Genomic DNA, 17,898 nt, shown 5'->3' with positions numbered 1-17,898 from the left:
CGGTGCTCTAGCACTCTAGTACTCGCTAGATCGAAATTTTTGATATTTTATATTCGGTCTAAGCGAACGTGGCGCCGTCTATAGTAAGGTCCTTACAGAAACCCGTAACTATTCAAACTTCCATCGCTTCAGCCTCTAATATCCCACTACTGGGCATAGGCCTCTTTCCCCATGTAGGAAAAGGATCAGAGCTTTATCCACCACGCTGCTCAGGTGTACATGATAACAACCGGGACCGACAGTGTAACGTGCTCTCCGAGGCACGGTGGGGAGACCCACTAGGACTGCACAAACACCCAGACCACAGCAAACACCTGTATGGTAAATACAAATGTTTGTCATGTGCGAGGATCGAACTCGCCACCACTAGCGCAACAAGGTACAATCCATGGCTGTGACCGCTGCGCCAACGCGGCGGATATTAAAAAAGTTCCATATTACAATGAAAATCATTGACAGGAGACGACACCATGCTATTTTTGATTTGTACGATTTTATTTTTGTGTTACCCACACTTTAGGAAATTCTAAACATTTTTTAATAACACTTTTGTAGTAACTAAAATATGATACATATGGTTGAGATCTAATTTTATACTAGTAGTGTCGAGAATAGGTCTTTTGTTACGCTTTTTTCGATCTCGCTCCCATCCCGCTCAGTGCGTGTACCGCGCGACAAGGAACTTCGTTCCAAAAACTATACATGTACTTTATTGAGTCAGGGTTGTGAAAAGGATATAGAAAAGAGTTTATACAAAAGAAAATTTTAAAAATAGCTTTTACAGACCTGGAACCAAATATACTTTAAATGTCAACTGCACCGGGGATACAGTCCTTACGTGGAATTATATTTAGTGGCATGTCCATTTGAAACACTATCGATTTGCGTTCGCGGGTAGGAGCGATGACCCGACCCGACGGCCGGTTCGCTAATTTATTAATTATTTAATACTAACCAACTCATGCTCGCCTGGTTATCGCTTTATCTGAGCACCGTTCTAGCAAATGCTGCACATAAAAGAGGAACAGTTGCGTAGGACAATACTAGTACTTATTGTAATAGATTAAGTAACAGGTTAATTGAGTATGAAAATCGATTAATATTAACGTAATTAATTTTGTGTTTTTAATTGTTTCAGGACAATTTAACTCCAGAACCAACAGATATGAATGATGATGACAATTTTGCTGGTGAGTATTATGCGCAATAAAATTTTACTGGAATTCATTTAGAATATCAGTCACTATAATAGTAAACAAAACAAATTATTAAAATTTTAATGGAAAATTAATATTATCGTGACCGATATAATATTATAAGTTCCCAATTTCTAAAACTAGCTGGCTTGCATCAAATCAATATTAGGTATTTTATGAGGCACACGCGATTTGTAAAACTAAAAACAAAAATAGTGTCTCGTTAAAAAAACCCTCTTAATTGGCTATTAGTTTAAAAGTTTTATATGGTTATTCCAAATTTTAAAAATTGATTGGCGAATGTGATCTGGTGCAGGTCATGGCTACGCGAAAGATGCAGAGAAGTTGAAAATGATGTTGCTGGCGTGGAATTATCACAGCCAGACGCAAGGTAAATTACGATTTAGAATAACTAATAAAGTTAAAGTACCAATGACGTTTATATTTCGAATACACTAAAGCCAATTATGGCGAAGCGCAGAGGTATGTAGTGGTTAAAAATGTCACATACTAAATAAACGTAATCTCTATGATAAATACGTTTACGGCGCACACAAATATGGTGGCATAAGATTCGAGGTATTTCGAGATAATGATGAAGTACGTTCATCGCCATAAATAAGCAAATATTACTAAAAATAATTTCAAGTAACCCGTAACAAAAAAGGTTATTCAACGTGTTATGTGATCTTTTAACCATAATTAATAATCAAATTTGGTACTGACGAGTATATTTTAAAAATACGAATTTTTATGATGTTCTAAGTTTTTAATAGTAGTAATAAAAAGTTAGAACAAAAAGTTAGCGACATAATTATATTTTAATATGTTCTACGTTAAACGTATCTATGATCTATAATTATAAAAAGACTACACTTTTTTATTCTGTACCACGCATAAAAAATGATTAAAAATATGCGGTAGCTCTATCTAAATTACAGTTCCAAATAATTTGTTGACTTGTTTTTACACCTATGTGTGTATTATGTCTACTTCTTAAATATATATATGCATCCGTTTCATTTGATGTTTTTAATGGCGTGATTGTTTTATCCAAAAACTTGTAGGAGTACTCGAGAACCAAATAATGATTATTAAAGAAACAAATACAAAGCACAACAAAGTAGCGAAATAACGGGAAATTAATATGTTCTTTTAAAATATCCTGTTCTCCACTTTTTCAAGTGAGTGTACTTGCATAATTTCCATGGCAATCGCTATTTTTATTGGCTCACGAAGCCATATCGAGAGAACCGTAGGCACCAGGGGCGCAGACGTTCCGTGGCACCTCAAATTATTTATAGGCTCGAGACTCGTTTGAGTTGACATTTAGCTAGCAGATGCACCGGTCCCTCGGGTGCCTCCTGCACACCATCATTAATTTCTGCCGCCTTAGTGACTGACTATGAATACATAATAATTATTTTAAAACGAAAATTGCGACTTTTTTCACGCAAGTAAAATTTATATGCAACTAACATTTCAAGAGGAATTGAGACTACTTCTTTATAGTAGCCTTACTTATTAATGCCATTGAATTGTATATTTTTACCGAAATATAATGTAGTTAGGAAAACAAAATTACTTTTAATTCTAATTGCAAAAAAGATTTTGGAAAAATGATTAAACGTAGCGCTCTCAACTCGCGTATATGCTTCTTCTATTGTCGTCTTTAATCCGTGGATTTATGTCGGTACATTTTACATGAAGTCCTAATTACAAGCATTCATACGACATTTATATGTTACGCAGTAACGTAACATTTACAGAACAACATATAAGGTTTATCTAATAAATTTAAAATAAAAAATATACATACAAAGTTACAATACAAATTATAACGTACAATTTTTTTTCGTGTTACCCACCAATATGTCAAAAATCGACTGTTCCAGCAAACCTGCAACTCCGACTGACCGTGTCGGTGCTTTAGCCAATTAAGCTATAGAACGATGTTCCCGCTAGATCGAAATTTTTGATATGATGATTTTAAATATACGGTTTGTATAAAAATAAAACAAAAACTTCTTTTGAATATTTATGATTATACAACTGTAAACTCTTAACTTGAATTCAAACAACTTTAGTCTGTCGAGATGAGACGACAAAGAGAGAGCGAAAAAGTTGTATTCAGTTTAAGGTAGAATAAAAAAATTCTATATTACATACAGGTATGAGTACCACACGAGGAATTTAGTGTAATCAAGTTATATTTAAGAGATGATAAATTTAATATTTATATTCATAGCATATTATATTTTTATGGTCGCCACTTACACTACAAAGTAACTTCAATCGTTTTTAAACATGATAATAAAATATTTGTTAATTAAAATTATGTTAAGGTAATTTTTATGTAGACTCTTAATTACTTATAATAGGTAAAGACCATAATGACATTTCATCGCATCGAATATTTATGCAAGGCCACAAAGTGCAAACCTTTTTTTAACGAACAAAAAATAGATAAACGCTACGAACGTAATTAATATGTTAATTTATGGAAAATACATCCTATGATTTAAAGCTTAGATAATGTCAGAGGATTAATATTGTGTGCATTATATATTTTTTTGTTCTATATTTGTCAATGTTTTTTTTTTTTTTTAAAAGTAGGTGGACAGTAAGAACTATAGTAAACCTTTTCTATGGTGCTTCCAGGTCGCAATGGTGACATGACAGAGAGTGGTACAGACAGCATGGCAGATTTATGGGCATCCTATCATAGCGCCCTCGGCTTGGGCAGCAAACCTCCCAAACCGCCCACCCCTCTCGCTACAGGGCACTCGGTGAGTTTTAAGGTTGAGCAACGTTTCATATATTTCCTTTTACTACTAGAGTTTTCTAGAATCTTCGTTTTATGGAAATTGAAGGCAAACAAGCGAATCTTTATTCTTAATTTATGGTAAATGATCATCCATCTCATAAAGTGATGTTTGCTTGTCTACCGAAAATAAAGAGTTCGTACATTTGACGTCATTCCGTACATCTAATATCGTTTCAGTATGTCAGTCAGTCAGTTCGACTTTCCGCTTTTTGTATCTTATCTAGTTATTTTATTAAACTGCTTCAGATTAATAGTCTTTATTTCAATGAAAATAAAATTATTAATTTTGATTGGATGTTAAATGAGTAGGTAGAATAGGTGCCCTTTTAGGTAACAAACATGGGCATTTAATTGTTTAATTCGTTTATGTTTGTAGGATCAACAATATTCTGTACTCTAATCTATATCTATAAATAATTTGAAGCACATTTCAAGTACAAATTAGTTTAAGTTATGTCATCAATATACTCGTACTATTTGTAACACAAAAGAATAATATTTGCAGAGTCCAATCCACGTCGGATCAGCAACACCGGTGGAACCCGCATCAACACATGACGAGACTTCGTCATCAGATCGTACGAAAGATGATGATGATGGTGGCGCATCGGATGATGATAGTGATGATAGAGTCGACCCTCAGCATCATGATCCGGAACGACTAAAAGCTTTCAATGTAAGTTTTTTTAATAAGCTTTTTTAGACAACCGTTGTGACGTTCGCACTGCTTCTACAGGGTTTGGGCATGAAAATGTCATCAACCAACATTGAACATCATTTTATTAATTGATTGATAATTCAAATATCAAAATTTTATTATTTAATAACATAACTTTACTTTTGTTTTAGATGTTCGTTCGTCTCTTCGTCGATGAAAACTTAGACAGAATAGTTCCTATTTCAAAACAGCCAAAGGAAAAGATCCAGGCCATAATAGATTCCTGTACGCGACAATTTCCGGAATTTGCCGAGCGCGCCCGAAAACGTATTAGGACTTATCTGAAAAGTTGTAGACGAAATAAGAAAGTCCGAGGAGATGGGCCTACCACCGGCAACGGGGGAAGCACTCCATCTGGAAATGCCTGGGATACTGCGGTGAGGGTCCGATCTCTGCTTGATTTATGATACTCTTGTTAATTTCCGAAAAATATGAAAAAAAGAAACGATTCCATATTAAATTAGTTATTGTATAGAATTCAGATTTAAGGGTAAAACTCCACTAAAGTAACTGTCAAAAAGATAAATTAATTCATGTTTCTACATTACAACTACAGTCTAATATAGAGTTTCCCAAATATTACCATGATTTCAATTCAAGTATGACCATTTACTAAATCATACTTTGACTTGTCTGCCTTATTTAAGAGATTAGCTGGTGACGACATGTTAGTGCAACGATCACAGTGGCTGTTGCGTTAACGGTTGCTGGTCTAACACATGGCATACGTTTGTGATGTCTGCGTGGTCTGGGCGTTTGTGCTTGTGTATAGTGGGGGCCGTTGAGTGTGAGATGTTTATTTATTTATTTTTAATTCAAACTATTCTAATATATTTTCTGACATCTCAGGTACGTCCAACGCCAGCGCACCTGACGTCGGTACAAGCAGAGCACATCCTGGCGCAGGCGTGCGAGAACGAGAGCCTAAATGCTAAGCGCATGCGTCTCGGACTAGACCCTGTAAGCCAGCCAATGCCCACTGTGCCTACGCCTATGGTCAGTTTGACTTCGATTTGTAACGCGAAAAAGACCTTATTGCTTATAATTGTTAATTAAAACCTTGATTTTAAATATTTGAATGTCTACTAATAAGGTCTGTTGTTACTAAAGTCATTTATGAATAGGTCGGTAATATTTTACCATTCTGGTAGCGGTTCTATTGATATAAAAATAAATTGTTACATTTGTTTTTAAGATACAGTGGTGTAGTAGTTGTAAGTGCATAATAAGCCACTCACACAGTATTAACACTGCCTTATATATCGGAGGAAGCAAACAGCTCATTGATCTCGTATAATCTATAAGACATTTTCGGTCATAGTTCATCCCTCGATTGAGAATAAATAACCGGAATAATATATAATAAACAAACTATTCAATTTGAAATCGATGAGGACAAAGAAACTTCAATAATTAAATTTAATTACGATCAAATTGTTGTCTGAATGAAACAACAAGTCCACCCATTGTAATACATAATCTTTTACTATGTTTAAATTATGTTTGTAATGTATACGTGAAGTGCAATAAGATAAAAATAAAATAAGGTTTACGATCATAGTTAAGCTCTAGAGTAACAATCGACTCAATTTTAGAACTTTAGCTTATTGAGGTATGGAGCAGCCTGACTGGGGTACCTCGACCTTACAGAAGATCACAGCTAAATAATACTGCTTTCAAGTAGTGTTGTGTTCCTGTTGGTGAGTAAGGTGACCAGAGCTCCTGGGGGGAATTGGGGATAGGGTCTGCAACGCGCTTACGACGTTTCTGCTGTTGCAGACATCTATAAGCTACGGTAATCGCTTACAGTTAGTTAGGTGAGCCGTGCGCTTGTTTGCCGACCTAGTTTTATAAAAAAAAAGAAAACTGTTTCTCGATGATTGATTGCCATGACATTAAATATAAACCCTCCCACAGGCGATCGACACGACAGCGACATCGTCGTCGTTCCTGAGCCTGTACAGCGGCGGCGGCAGCGCGCCGGCCGTCAGCAGCGCGGGCGGCGCGGCGCACGCGCGCTCCGACGCGAGACCCGACGCCAGCCCCTCGCTCGACAGCGCACTGCTCAACAATAACAGCCTGAAACTGGACAATGCCAACGGAAACGCCGGGAGTAAGACTGCGAGGTAGGGCGATATGCTTTTTCAACGATGCCCTTCTAGTACTGATTCAATAGGAAAAAAAATGTATGTGGTTTGCTTAAAAAGTATAAAAGTTTTTTTTTTTAATTTTAATAATCGATTTTTCTTAAATTAGTTAATAAAAAGCGTATAGTTTTATCTGAATGTAGAGTTTTCTGAAAAGCGCACATTTTGATCGCGAGAAAACAAAATTTTTATCATTCAGATTTACCTGTATGTTTACCCTTTATTCTAACTCACGATAAAGTCTAGTTTATATTAACTATACATTTTTTTTGATTGTCTGACCATGAAATATGTTTAAAGTATGTTTACATGAGATATAATAATTGCAGCCCAGCATCGTCTCCGGCCCCGCTGTTCAGACCAACATTCCCAAACACATTTGGAAACCCTCCAACGTTTGGGAGGCAGAGGTGAGTAAATACATAAAACGTCAATTTCAAATAAAATACTTATGCATAATTTCTGCAGGGCTAAATTTTTAAGTACAAAATTGTATAAAGCTAATTTTATCTTTGCCCTTGAAGAAGATATCTTGAAAAAACCTAACTCACGATAACAGTGTAGTAACGTAGCTGATTGAACGACATTTAGGTTTCTTAATAGAACACATATAAACCAATTTCCTAGCAGTGATATATGGATAGACTGTTAACTAATTTAAAACTTAAATAGTTCTAAAGCAATACATTTTTTAAATAAATGACATTATGTTTACAGTTCAAACACTAATCCAACGTCAGCACTATCAAGCACTGCTCTCTTATCAACGCTGACCGCACTTCCACCAACAGGTAAAAAAGACCGAGGTATCTATATTTGAAGGTTATTTAATTATTTTTAATAATTTATACTATCAATAGAACCTAAACAAGTAATAGATAATAAAGTGCAAATATGATCTTATCGCTAATTGTTAATTTTCTCAGTACATAGTAAAAAATCAACTAAAAGATCAAATCTTTTTAACGAACCTTAAATTAATAAACTGCTATGCTTACTTAATGAACAGTATTATATATGACATGTTTTTAATAGTCATATATTTTTTTAAACCTAGGTGTTGGAGTGAACGCAGCCATGGCCGCTTACCAGAGCGCCTTGCTGTCCGCAATGGCAGCCCATACGCATACATTTCCTAACTTGACAGGTAAACTAACAAATTTATAATTCCTTTATAAAATAGCTTCCATTTATCAATAATTCATTTTTTCTTATATCAAATATGATTTTCAAAAATGAGTTTTTTTAATTATAAAGTATATTATTTCTAATATATTTTTCTAAGTATCAAAGTCCCTACAAAGCCTACTTAGCGCGATACTATTCCAAAATGTTATTCTAAATTCCGAAAAAATATATTTTTTCATTATTTTATCCGGCCTGTTCTCAAGTGACGTGTTTTCCATCATTATAATGATTGGTTTTGAACTCGAAGCACGTTTGAGTGTATTTAACAATGAAATATGGAAAAATACATATTTATTTTTTCTCTTTCTCCAGCGCCAACAGACCTGTCACTGAAAACATCAGTATCAACGCCATTACACGCGACGTCAACTTCATCATCTCTCTCAGGTTCAGGGTCTCAGAAGTCTCTTCTATCCCACAAGCTATCTGGTGCAGAAGTAGGAGCAGTCAGACAACTGATTACAGGATATCGTGAATCTGCAGCATTTCTACTACGATCAGCTGATGAATTAGAGGCTCTCCTTTTAAACCAACCCTAGGACACGCCCAAAACATATTCGGATCTATTCGGATTCAAATTCGGATATTTCTGAACGGACAATGTGCAATGTGCGGTTTATTTTTTGTAACTGTTTCGTGGTTATTACTATTTTAATAGACAATTTCGAAAATGTTGAGTGAAAAATACATTGGAGTCAAATGAAAAATATAAAACTGAAGTTATGATGATGCTAAAATGACGAAAAATAAAAATGGGTTTTACAAATTGACAAGTTATATGATATCTCTTTTTGTTATTGTATTGTACGATTTTAATGTTCATTCTGTTGATACATATGTCATGTTAAATCAATATTTGAGGTATATTGACAGAATGGCATTAAATCTTTTTTTTAAAAGTACAAGGTTAAGAAGAACATACAGACAATTTCTTTCCGTCTACTTGTAAAAAATCAATCTGGGAATTATATTTTTCTCTTTATTTTACATCAGCGTATAATTTATGTATTTTACTTACTTTTAAAGATTCTAATCAATACATTTGAATTTAATATTTTTCTGTCCCATTAAATTGACGCTGATTAATTGAAAAGAAATGATAAAATACTATGACTATTATCTCGTCCTTGGCGTGACCTGACACAGGTCTAAAAATATAGATTAATATTAATTAACTGAATTTAAAGTTTAAGCAAACACTACTCGAGTGCTTAAGCGTCCTATTCGATCTTGTTGTTCTGAAGTAATGTAGAAAAAAATCATACTTTATCATTCATAAAACATTTCCATCTAGACTAACGAGTTTTGAGAAAAAAAAAGGTATAACTATTCGGCCTTCGTACAAAGCTGCCATATTGTAAAAAGTGTTGCCATTCTAAACTCGTCGAAGAGTACAAAATTATTTTGTGTATATTTAGATGTAAGAAAAAAATCAGGGAGTTTTTAGCGTAAGGTCGAAAATTTTCTTGCCTGGTGCGATAGACTTAGTGTTTAAAAAAATAATAAGTGGGCAGCTGGATATATATTTGAAATCTAAAAAATCTCGGTGATCGAAATACAACATTTCTCTTTGATAGTAAGTTTTAGTATAACAGAGTCTAAAGTTAGATTTTTAAATGGCATTTTAGATTTAAGAAGCACGAATTTATTTGTTGTTTTGTATTATACTAATAGTTCTGTAGTATTTACAAACGATTAATATATTTCTTATATATCTATATATATTTATAAATTTATTCAAAACACTGTATCGTGATTGGCTCCATCCAAAATTTTAATTTTTTATAGCATTTCCTTATTGCAACACTGATGTTAATTTTAGGTTTATTTTTTTAATTATCTAAGATACTTTAATTTATGGTGTTGCTAGTTGTAATTTATGAAATATGCCAATATTTTCGCTTTGCTCAGTACAATAAACAATATTTTGATCTTGTATATCTACTTGTTACCATAGATTATATGGCCAGGTACTTTAGGTAGGTTTAAAGTTAGATATTGCTTACAGTGTACAAAATAAGGTTTAACAGTTTCTGGTTAAAAGAAATAATCAAATATATCAGATCTTTCTCGGTGAAAAAAATCTACTTTGGGCCTAAAATTGTGTTGTAAATTTTGAAATACCTCGTAATGTTATTCGATTCCGTTGTTAGATGACGTAAGTTCGACATTTTCTTGTTTTTTTTTTTTTATTATATTTAATTATCGGCCAGTTCTTATTATCTTCTTCTCATGCAATAGTGTAATAGACAATAGTTTTCGTTAATAAGTTAATACATACATATTGTAGATGATAATTCAATGATAAATCAATGATAAACGCTTATTTCTTTGCTACTGGTGACTGCAATTTTTGACGATATAAAATTGTACCGACATTCTTTACATATTCATGGTCGTATCCGAAGCGAAGTTACAATCGTTTGATGACATATGTCAAAAAAATCTTGTACATACGTATGTGTATTTACTAAGATTTATTACATCTTCAAAATGTATACGTCATTACAATCTCAATCGTTCCAGTCTTTCCTAAAATAATAGATTGTATTATGAATTTTAAATTCTTTAATATGGTTTCAATCACCAAATTTATTTGCAATTTCACGACTTATATACGTTTTAAATCTATCATGTTTCCAAACCAAAGTTCTGAAACTTCTGAAAGATTAACAATACAAGCTTATATTACGTCAAAAATAATGCAGTCACTCTACAGAATGTACAATACTTTTTCCACTTTGCCAGTTTTTCTCAATAGAAATAAAGCTTACGCAAGTTTTTATAAAATTGTAAATTCACTTTTGAATACGAAAGATTGCCAAAGAAACGAATTGATTATTAATTCATTTTATTTCTATAGGTATATTTTATTAAGTTTCTTAATTAATTTTAAGTTTAATTTTCTTATTAGTTTTAAATCATTCCAATATATTATTTTTCTGAAAAATTCGGTGCATTAGAAAGAAAGAAAAACAGTAGTCCTTGTAAATGGAGTATGTAAAAAATATTGATTAGAATATTATAAAAAAGTTGATTAGAAATATGTAAACGTTGATGTTGGGATAACGAAAATGAATGATGAAAACGTTGAGATGAATTTGTTAGACATTAAAATATATTATTATTAGAGATGTATAAATGGTTTACGATTATTATTAATTTGATAGTAATACAGATGTGGAGAAAAATACAAAATGGCGATTGTTACTATAAACGATATGAGAAATTTAGTTATAATTTTTGCAATTTCAAAATGTGAGTTTTACAATTTTGAAAAAGAAAATATTAAATATGCTCATATACAAATAAAAATTGTTTTATTTCTTACGATATGACATAATTACGATCTAACTAACAATTTTTTATGTAGATATTTTATTATTTTGAACCTTATATCTTTATACATAAAACCAAAAAATAGCTAAAATCTGATAACATTATCAACTAAATATAAAGAATATACAGTTGATTTAAATCAAAAGAACGGTGTAGTTGCAGAAATCGAGGTGGTTTCAACTTCGTTGACGACAAATCTATCTGGGTAGGGGTAGTTACGCTTGTCTGACATCAAGTAGTGAGTAGCATTCGTTATAAAGTCCAGGTTAGAGCGAGATGCTGTGTATGAAAACATTGCTGGAAAACGTTCAGTACCACATCTAAAACAAATAAAACTCAATTAGGATATATATCACGGTTTATGGTTATTATTTAAGCTTCTAACAAACGTATTTATTCCCTTTCTCCAGACAGACTAAGGGTGTTATTCACCTGATAAATAAAAACATGATAATCTATCAGTAAATTGCTTGGCGAAGGTACGGGAGAGAAGAGGAAAGGAGAGGAAGATATGGAAAGTATATGCGTTTCAAATAATAGATAAAAAAGTGTTTGTGTCAGCTCCGACCCACGACTGGAGTTTACTCCTTCAGATCAACTGTCAAAATAGGCACAAAAAAGGCTTACTAGTATAAGAAAAGGATTAATACCGTATCAAATGGTAAATAAGCGAATCAAATAACGCCATCTGATGACGCCATGAGATGACGCACAAAAATGTAACGAGGTTATTCATTTAGTAGATTTGCCGCCTCACATTTTTTTCATACCGGGGACTTATATATGAAAATGAAGCAAACTCCAAAAACGAAGTCTCTACGCGTTGTGGCACCAACAGACTTTTTATCTTTATTATACTAACATTAATAACAGCATTTGTTTAACTTTGCAGTATCGTTATATATACAGATATTTAATTTTTTATCTGGCAATGACCAGAAATCTTTTAAAATTACACAGTGAGAACTCTACGTCTCTACACAATCTAGGTTTATTGCTTACTTTAAGAGTTTCTTAGGTAGGGTTAAATTTTTTACTATACTTACAATTTCCGTATACCCCATGATGCTAATCCCCATAAGATTCCATCACTTACAGCTGGCGCCCCCGTATCCCGCTGTAAATAAAGTATTTTTTAATTTTATATTAAGGTACGAAATAAGAGCACGCACTAAAATTGTTTTTTTTTTTGAATACACAATTTGAAATACACAAGGCCGAAGACGGGCAGCAGCGTCTTCGGCGCGACAAAGCCAGCCCTGCGGTCACCAACCCGCCTGCCCGGCGTGGTGACTATGGGCAAAACACATGAGTTCACGTTATTTTTGGCGTAAACTTGTGGAGGCCTTTGTCCAGCAGTGAACTGTATAGGCTGTAATGATGATGACGATGATGACTAAAATTGCTTCACTTGATTATTACATTTGAAGGATAATTGTTGCAAAAATTAAAACTAAGTCATTCATTGCGTACAACAACACTACAGCAAAATATTTTAAACCATTTCTGACTTATTGACTATTTATTTCTCAAATATATTATACATTCCTTGAGAAGACTGCGTGACGCATTTTATTTACATTTCCTATGAGTTTACGAGGTATCGTGAAACAGCTGTACTAAAATTAGCATTCTTTTTGTTATGTAAAGCTTATTTCAGACCAGTTTGTGCGACGTATATAAAGTTGTGTGTATTAAAAACACTGAAATAATACAGCACTAGTTGTGTTCACATTTGAAGGAAAATAATAAAATAATTTTAAGGCTCTTTTCAGCGATGGCATTTAGTTTTTTATAACACCGACGATAAACTTTTGAGGATGTTGCTTAGCCAGTCATAGTTTTTAAAAGTTGTATTCTTACCGTGCAAGGCGCTCTACGACCAGTCTGTGCAACACATATGAAATTGCGCGTAACAACAACGCCAAAGCGCTGGGTGATGTTGTTGCACCTGTCGCGGTCAACTAATTTCGCGTGATACGCTTGTAATGTAACTCCATCAGTTTGAAATATGCCATCTCGCTAAAAAATAATGTAATAACTAATTAAGATATTAATAGTAACTAATCAAATAAAAAGTATTACCCATAAAGTGCCTATTGAGTTATTTCAAAAAAAAACTATTAGGTATAAAAATTAAACTTTAACAAGGGTTCACTTTTTTTTACGTGGGGAAAATCCATCATGGATACCCACCGGTGCGAAGGTGCCATAGGGTTATGTCAAACTCTTACTGACTAAAAAACCACCACGTGTGAGCAGTCGTCCGCCTGGGTGGGGCGAGATGGGGTCGCGCTAGTATTCGCCACCTCGCCTCGAAACAGGGGTACACTTGCGTTAGCTGTGGTCACCACACGTGATTTTGTTACTCTGTTGTTTTGGATTTTGGTGTTTTTGTTACTCTGTAGTTCAGTTTTATAGTGAAAATAGGTATTTGTTGTTATTAATTTACTTTAATCTTTTGAATGGTAAGTATCCGAACAATCTCCTTCGTGGATTCTTCATCCTTACGTGAAACCATTAGTGACGGAAGTCATTATAAAAATAAAAATAAAAAACTATCAGCCACAAGACTTTAACAGAATATTTATTGTGTGACTGCTTTATTGAAAATATAAAAACAAAACAAAATTAATAATATAATGATATAAAAGATAAAATAAAATAAAAGGAAAATTCATTTATCAACGTTTTCTTAACTCAATCTTGACAAATATGAATTGTTAAAGTCACTCTTAGTTGTGTTCGATTGGACTATGTTAAAAATTTTCAACTTACTCTGTCCGATCCCCAACTGGTTACCCAAACATCTTCAAAAGCGGGCCACATCGCACGATTTGGAAGGTCTACACCGTGGACCGAGTCGGAAAATCTGTGATGAAAAACGAATATAATAAATAAAACATAGTTTTTTTTTTATATTTCAACCGCTCTGGTGTAATGTTGCATATGCCATGTCGGCAACGATGCTCGGGGTAGATATTTGTGTTTATACAAATATGTATTTATTTCCGGTCTGGTTGTTTGTCCTTCTGGGTCTCCTCGCTATGCCTTGGAGAGCACGTTAAGCCGTCGGTCTCGGTTGTTAATATGTACACCTGATAGCGATCGTTACTCATAGTAAGGAATATATGCGCCAACCCGCACTGGGTTACCGTGGCGGATTAAGCTCTGATACTTCTCCCACATAGGGAGAGAGGTTATTACAGGCTGAAGCGATCGAGATTTTTTTTAAATATACAAACATATTGAAACTAAATAATCGTAAAAGGGGCATAATTTATGTTGAACTCAAATATTGTGACATTTTTTTATTTTAATTTTTTTCGGTTACTTTTCTATTTTTCTTAAGTCAAGCTATTAATCATCACAACAGCAAACTTAGATTAAAGAAATGTTTAGATTAAAGAGACATATCCTGCTAACGGTAAGCATGACTGGAATATAATTTTTGTCTTACTTAAGATTTCTATCCAAAAGTAACAGCCCAACGTCATTATCGGGATGGCTTCGAATGCTCCAATCGGGATGTTTCACTACCTCCTGTATCCTGGCAACCTGGCCGCCTCTGTCCATATTCCTGCTACCAGCTCTGATGCGCATACGACTTACACTGCGGGCTCTGATCAGAAAGTATACATTTAATAAAAATGTTATAGTTCCTACGTCATTTAGCACTAGGATGGTGTGTAGTGGCAAGTAATTGGATGGTCTAACTGTCTGTATCTATCGTACTAAACCATCTTAGGCTATGGACACCTGCAATACTACATCCGAAAGGCGTTGTCGGCCCTAGCCAGATACTGGTCATGATAGAGTCAGGACTCTCTCTAGGAGCTCTGGTCACTTTACTTACCACATGAACAAAAAAGTGCTAGTGAGCAGTGTTAGGTGGCTGTGATATTCTTAAGAGATGGAAAAAATATTAGTAACTTAATAAAACTTAGTTAATTTCGCTTAGAGGCTCTACAAGGAAACATGCCTAGATACCAAAAACAAACTATAATTTTAGAGAATGTGTCATAGCATTGCCTATATAAGTATACTATGACTACCGAAGTCGACTCTTTTAACACTGTGGTTTCGTTTCTTATAACTTATTAAATAATATCGTTGTTAAATTAATTAGAATCGATGCGTTAAGATTAGATGCTTTTATATTAAGACAGCTTAAAATTAAAAAAAATATAAACCCGTCTCAAATAGCAGCCAATTACTTATAGACTATTAAAACATTAACACATTTTGTAATACTTACTACCTTATATCCCTTTACTTACCTTTACTACTTAAACTTTTTTGTATAAGTTGTCTCATTAACGCATACCTATCAATGTAATATGACTTACTTCCAAATACAATTCGCAGTTGTGATAACGAGACGCGGATTTAGCAACGCGCCTGCGCACCAGTGCTCGTTGTTCTTTTGAATTGACACCGCGTACGGATAGTCTTGTATCACGGCATCTTTCCCGGCTATTAAACGTCTGCTTATATCTATTGAAATTAATATAAATAATTTTATTAAAAGTTCCACGTCATAAATCTCAGACATGATGTGTCTCATTTGTTTTTTGTTATTTAGTTCAATATCAAATGATTCGATTTAACTATTTTATATTGGCATATGGCTTTTTGTGTGTAAATTTATTCGTTACAATTAAAATTACGAATAATTTTGACAATTCATTTATTACGACATCAATACATCGAAATTACCTTTTCTTTCTTGACGTCGTTTTCTTCCTACGCGTTTTGCCTTTTTATTTTTGTTTAACTTTTGAACTTCCTTTGCATTCAATTCAGCGTTTTTATTAACGTTTTCAGTATATTTAAGACGGTAAGTCGACCTTTTCTTTGCATGTTTAACGTTTTTAGTTTTATTATCATTCTCATTTACTCCTCCAGCCACAGACTTTGATATTCGTGCGCGTAATTTCTTTTTGGAATCCTTAGTTCTTCTTTTTCTAAGTACTTTTTTCCTTACACCTGTCCTCCTAGTAATGTTATCGTTAACTATTATATCATCCTTAACGGATCTTTTGTCTCTTACAACAATAAAACCATATTCTGGTAAAACTTTTTTAACTCTTGGTTTTCGGTCAATCACATCATCTATAAAATATCCACTGTCAGGAACTTCAAATAACTTTTTTTCAGAGATAGGCGGAAAAACTGTATAAGAATCTCTAGTTACATGTTTCTTCTTGGTGTTTGATTTACGACTTTCTAAAGCAGGAAGGTTCTCGAACTTTCTAGCATTTATTATCTTTATCTTGCTTTTCATGACGTTTGATTTCTTCGGATATTTTGGATTTAAAACAATTTTGCCATCTTTTACTTCGTTGCATTTTATTGTAATATTTAAAGCATTTAAAAAAACAAGGATATACAATGTTTTCATGTTTGCATTTGTACAAAGCAGTAGGTATATAAAACACACAATAAATAATTTACGACATTTTTATGTATTTCTTAGAAGCGTTCGTTGATTGAGCGATAACTTTATTTACTTCTGTTATTCACTTGTATCTTGTATTTGAACCTCCTCACTATAAATTTCGAATTTTAAATGAAAAACTATCAAATTTTTAACATTTTTATTATATGTTATACAAACTTATCATATCTATGTATATTATATTAATGCAACAGTAACAGCATATATGCTGTGTGGTTACGGCACTAAAGAATATAGCCGCCCCCTCTTGCCGTGGGTGTCGTAAGAGCCATCGGTCGGCTTTATAAATTCTAAGGTGCTAGTGGAACTTTGTTATCCCTGAGTCGCCTCTTATGGCACCCATGGGAAGAGAAGGGGTGGCTATATTCTTTACTGCCGTAAGCACACAGCAGAATTTGGAACTTAAAAAGTCGACTGATGGCGGGATAACTGCTGGCTTTCAAATGCACAGGTCGAAAATGGGCAGCAGCGTCTTCGGTGCGACAAAGCCAGCCCTGTTGTCACCAACCCGCCTGCCCAGCGTGGTGACTATGAGCAAAACATAGCACGAACTTAGGAAGGCCTATGTCCAGCAGTGGGTCGTGATAGGCTGAAGAGAGAGAACAGTAACAGTTAACTAAAACAATATTTTCACTACAACTTCCACCCACATAATGGATATCACACTTCGGAATGTCATGGAAATAGACAGTTTAAATTTCTCTAACGCAACTATCTGTGACATTGAAAATGTTGCTCAACTTTTTCAAATACAAAATTTCGATTTCACGCTAATAGTTCAAAACATACGTAGTGTATACCAAAATTTTGATGATTTTATGGTGTCAATTGCACAATTACATTTTGACCCTACGGTTATCATATTAACTGAATGCTGGCTTAGTGATTATAAACCGATCCCGACTATTCCTAACTATAAGACATATTCAACAACAAAACATAAAAATAAAAGTGATGGCGTAGTTGTCTATATAAGAGATCGTGTCACGGCTGAGATCACCGAAGTGCCCCTACAAGATGCA

The 17,898-nt window shown here is 33.8% G+C and overlaps 2 protein-coding genes across 2 annotated transcripts in view; one reads left to right on the top strand and one right to left on the bottom strand.

The window, feature by feature from the left end:
• Positions 1-9,063, top strand: part of LOC123665449 (nucleolar protein 4) — a 156,718-nt gene extending 147,655 nt beyond the window's left edge. The window contains exons 4-14 of the mRNA XM_045599755.1: positions 1,139-1,190; positions 1,513-1,587; positions 3,858-3,997; positions 4,529-4,699; positions 4,873-5,118; positions 5,591-5,737; positions 6,659-6,867; positions 7,218-7,298; positions 7,606-7,679; positions 7,946-8,035; positions 8,389-9,063. Of these exons, the coding sequence (XP_045455711.1) occupies positions 1,139-1,190; positions 1,513-1,587; positions 3,858-3,997; positions 4,529-4,699; positions 4,873-5,118; positions 5,591-5,737; positions 6,659-6,867; positions 7,218-7,298; positions 7,606-7,679; positions 7,946-8,035; positions 8,389-8,615 (1,512 nt within the window). The 3' untranslated portion in view covers positions 8,616-9,063. The remainder of the gene's footprint in view (positions 1-1,138; positions 1,191-1,512; positions 1,588-3,857; positions 3,998-4,528; positions 4,700-4,872; positions 5,119-5,590; positions 5,738-6,658; positions 6,868-7,217; positions 7,299-7,605; positions 7,680-7,945; positions 8,036-8,388) is intronic.
• A 2,363-nt stretch (positions 9,064-11,426) lies between these two features.
• LOC123665784 (transmembrane protease serine 11D-like) lies at positions 11,427-16,819 on the bottom strand. The gene is made up of 7 exons (XM_045600045.1): positions 16,135-16,819; positions 15,765-15,912; positions 14,876-15,037; positions 14,194-14,287; positions 13,279-13,437; positions 12,462-12,532; positions 11,427-11,735 (listed from the first exon to the last, which is right to left on the bottom strand). The coding sequence occupies exons 1-7, from the start codon at positions 16,817-16,819 to the stop codon at positions 11,555-11,557; spliced, it is 1,500 nt and encodes a 499-aa protein (XP_045456001.1). The 3' UTR covers positions 11,427-11,554.
• Between the last annotated feature and the right edge of the window lie 1,079 nt (positions 16,820-17,898).

Source organism: Melitaea cinxia, chromosome 24 (assembly GCF_905220565.1).
Source record: "Melitaea cinxia chromosome 24, ilMelCinx1.1, whole genome shotgun sequence".
Classification (NCBI taxonomy): domain Eukaryota; kingdom Metazoa; phylum Arthropoda; class Insecta; order Lepidoptera; family Nymphalidae; genus Melitaea; species Melitaea cinxia.
This window is presented reverse-complemented; position numbering and strand designations above follow the sequence as displayed.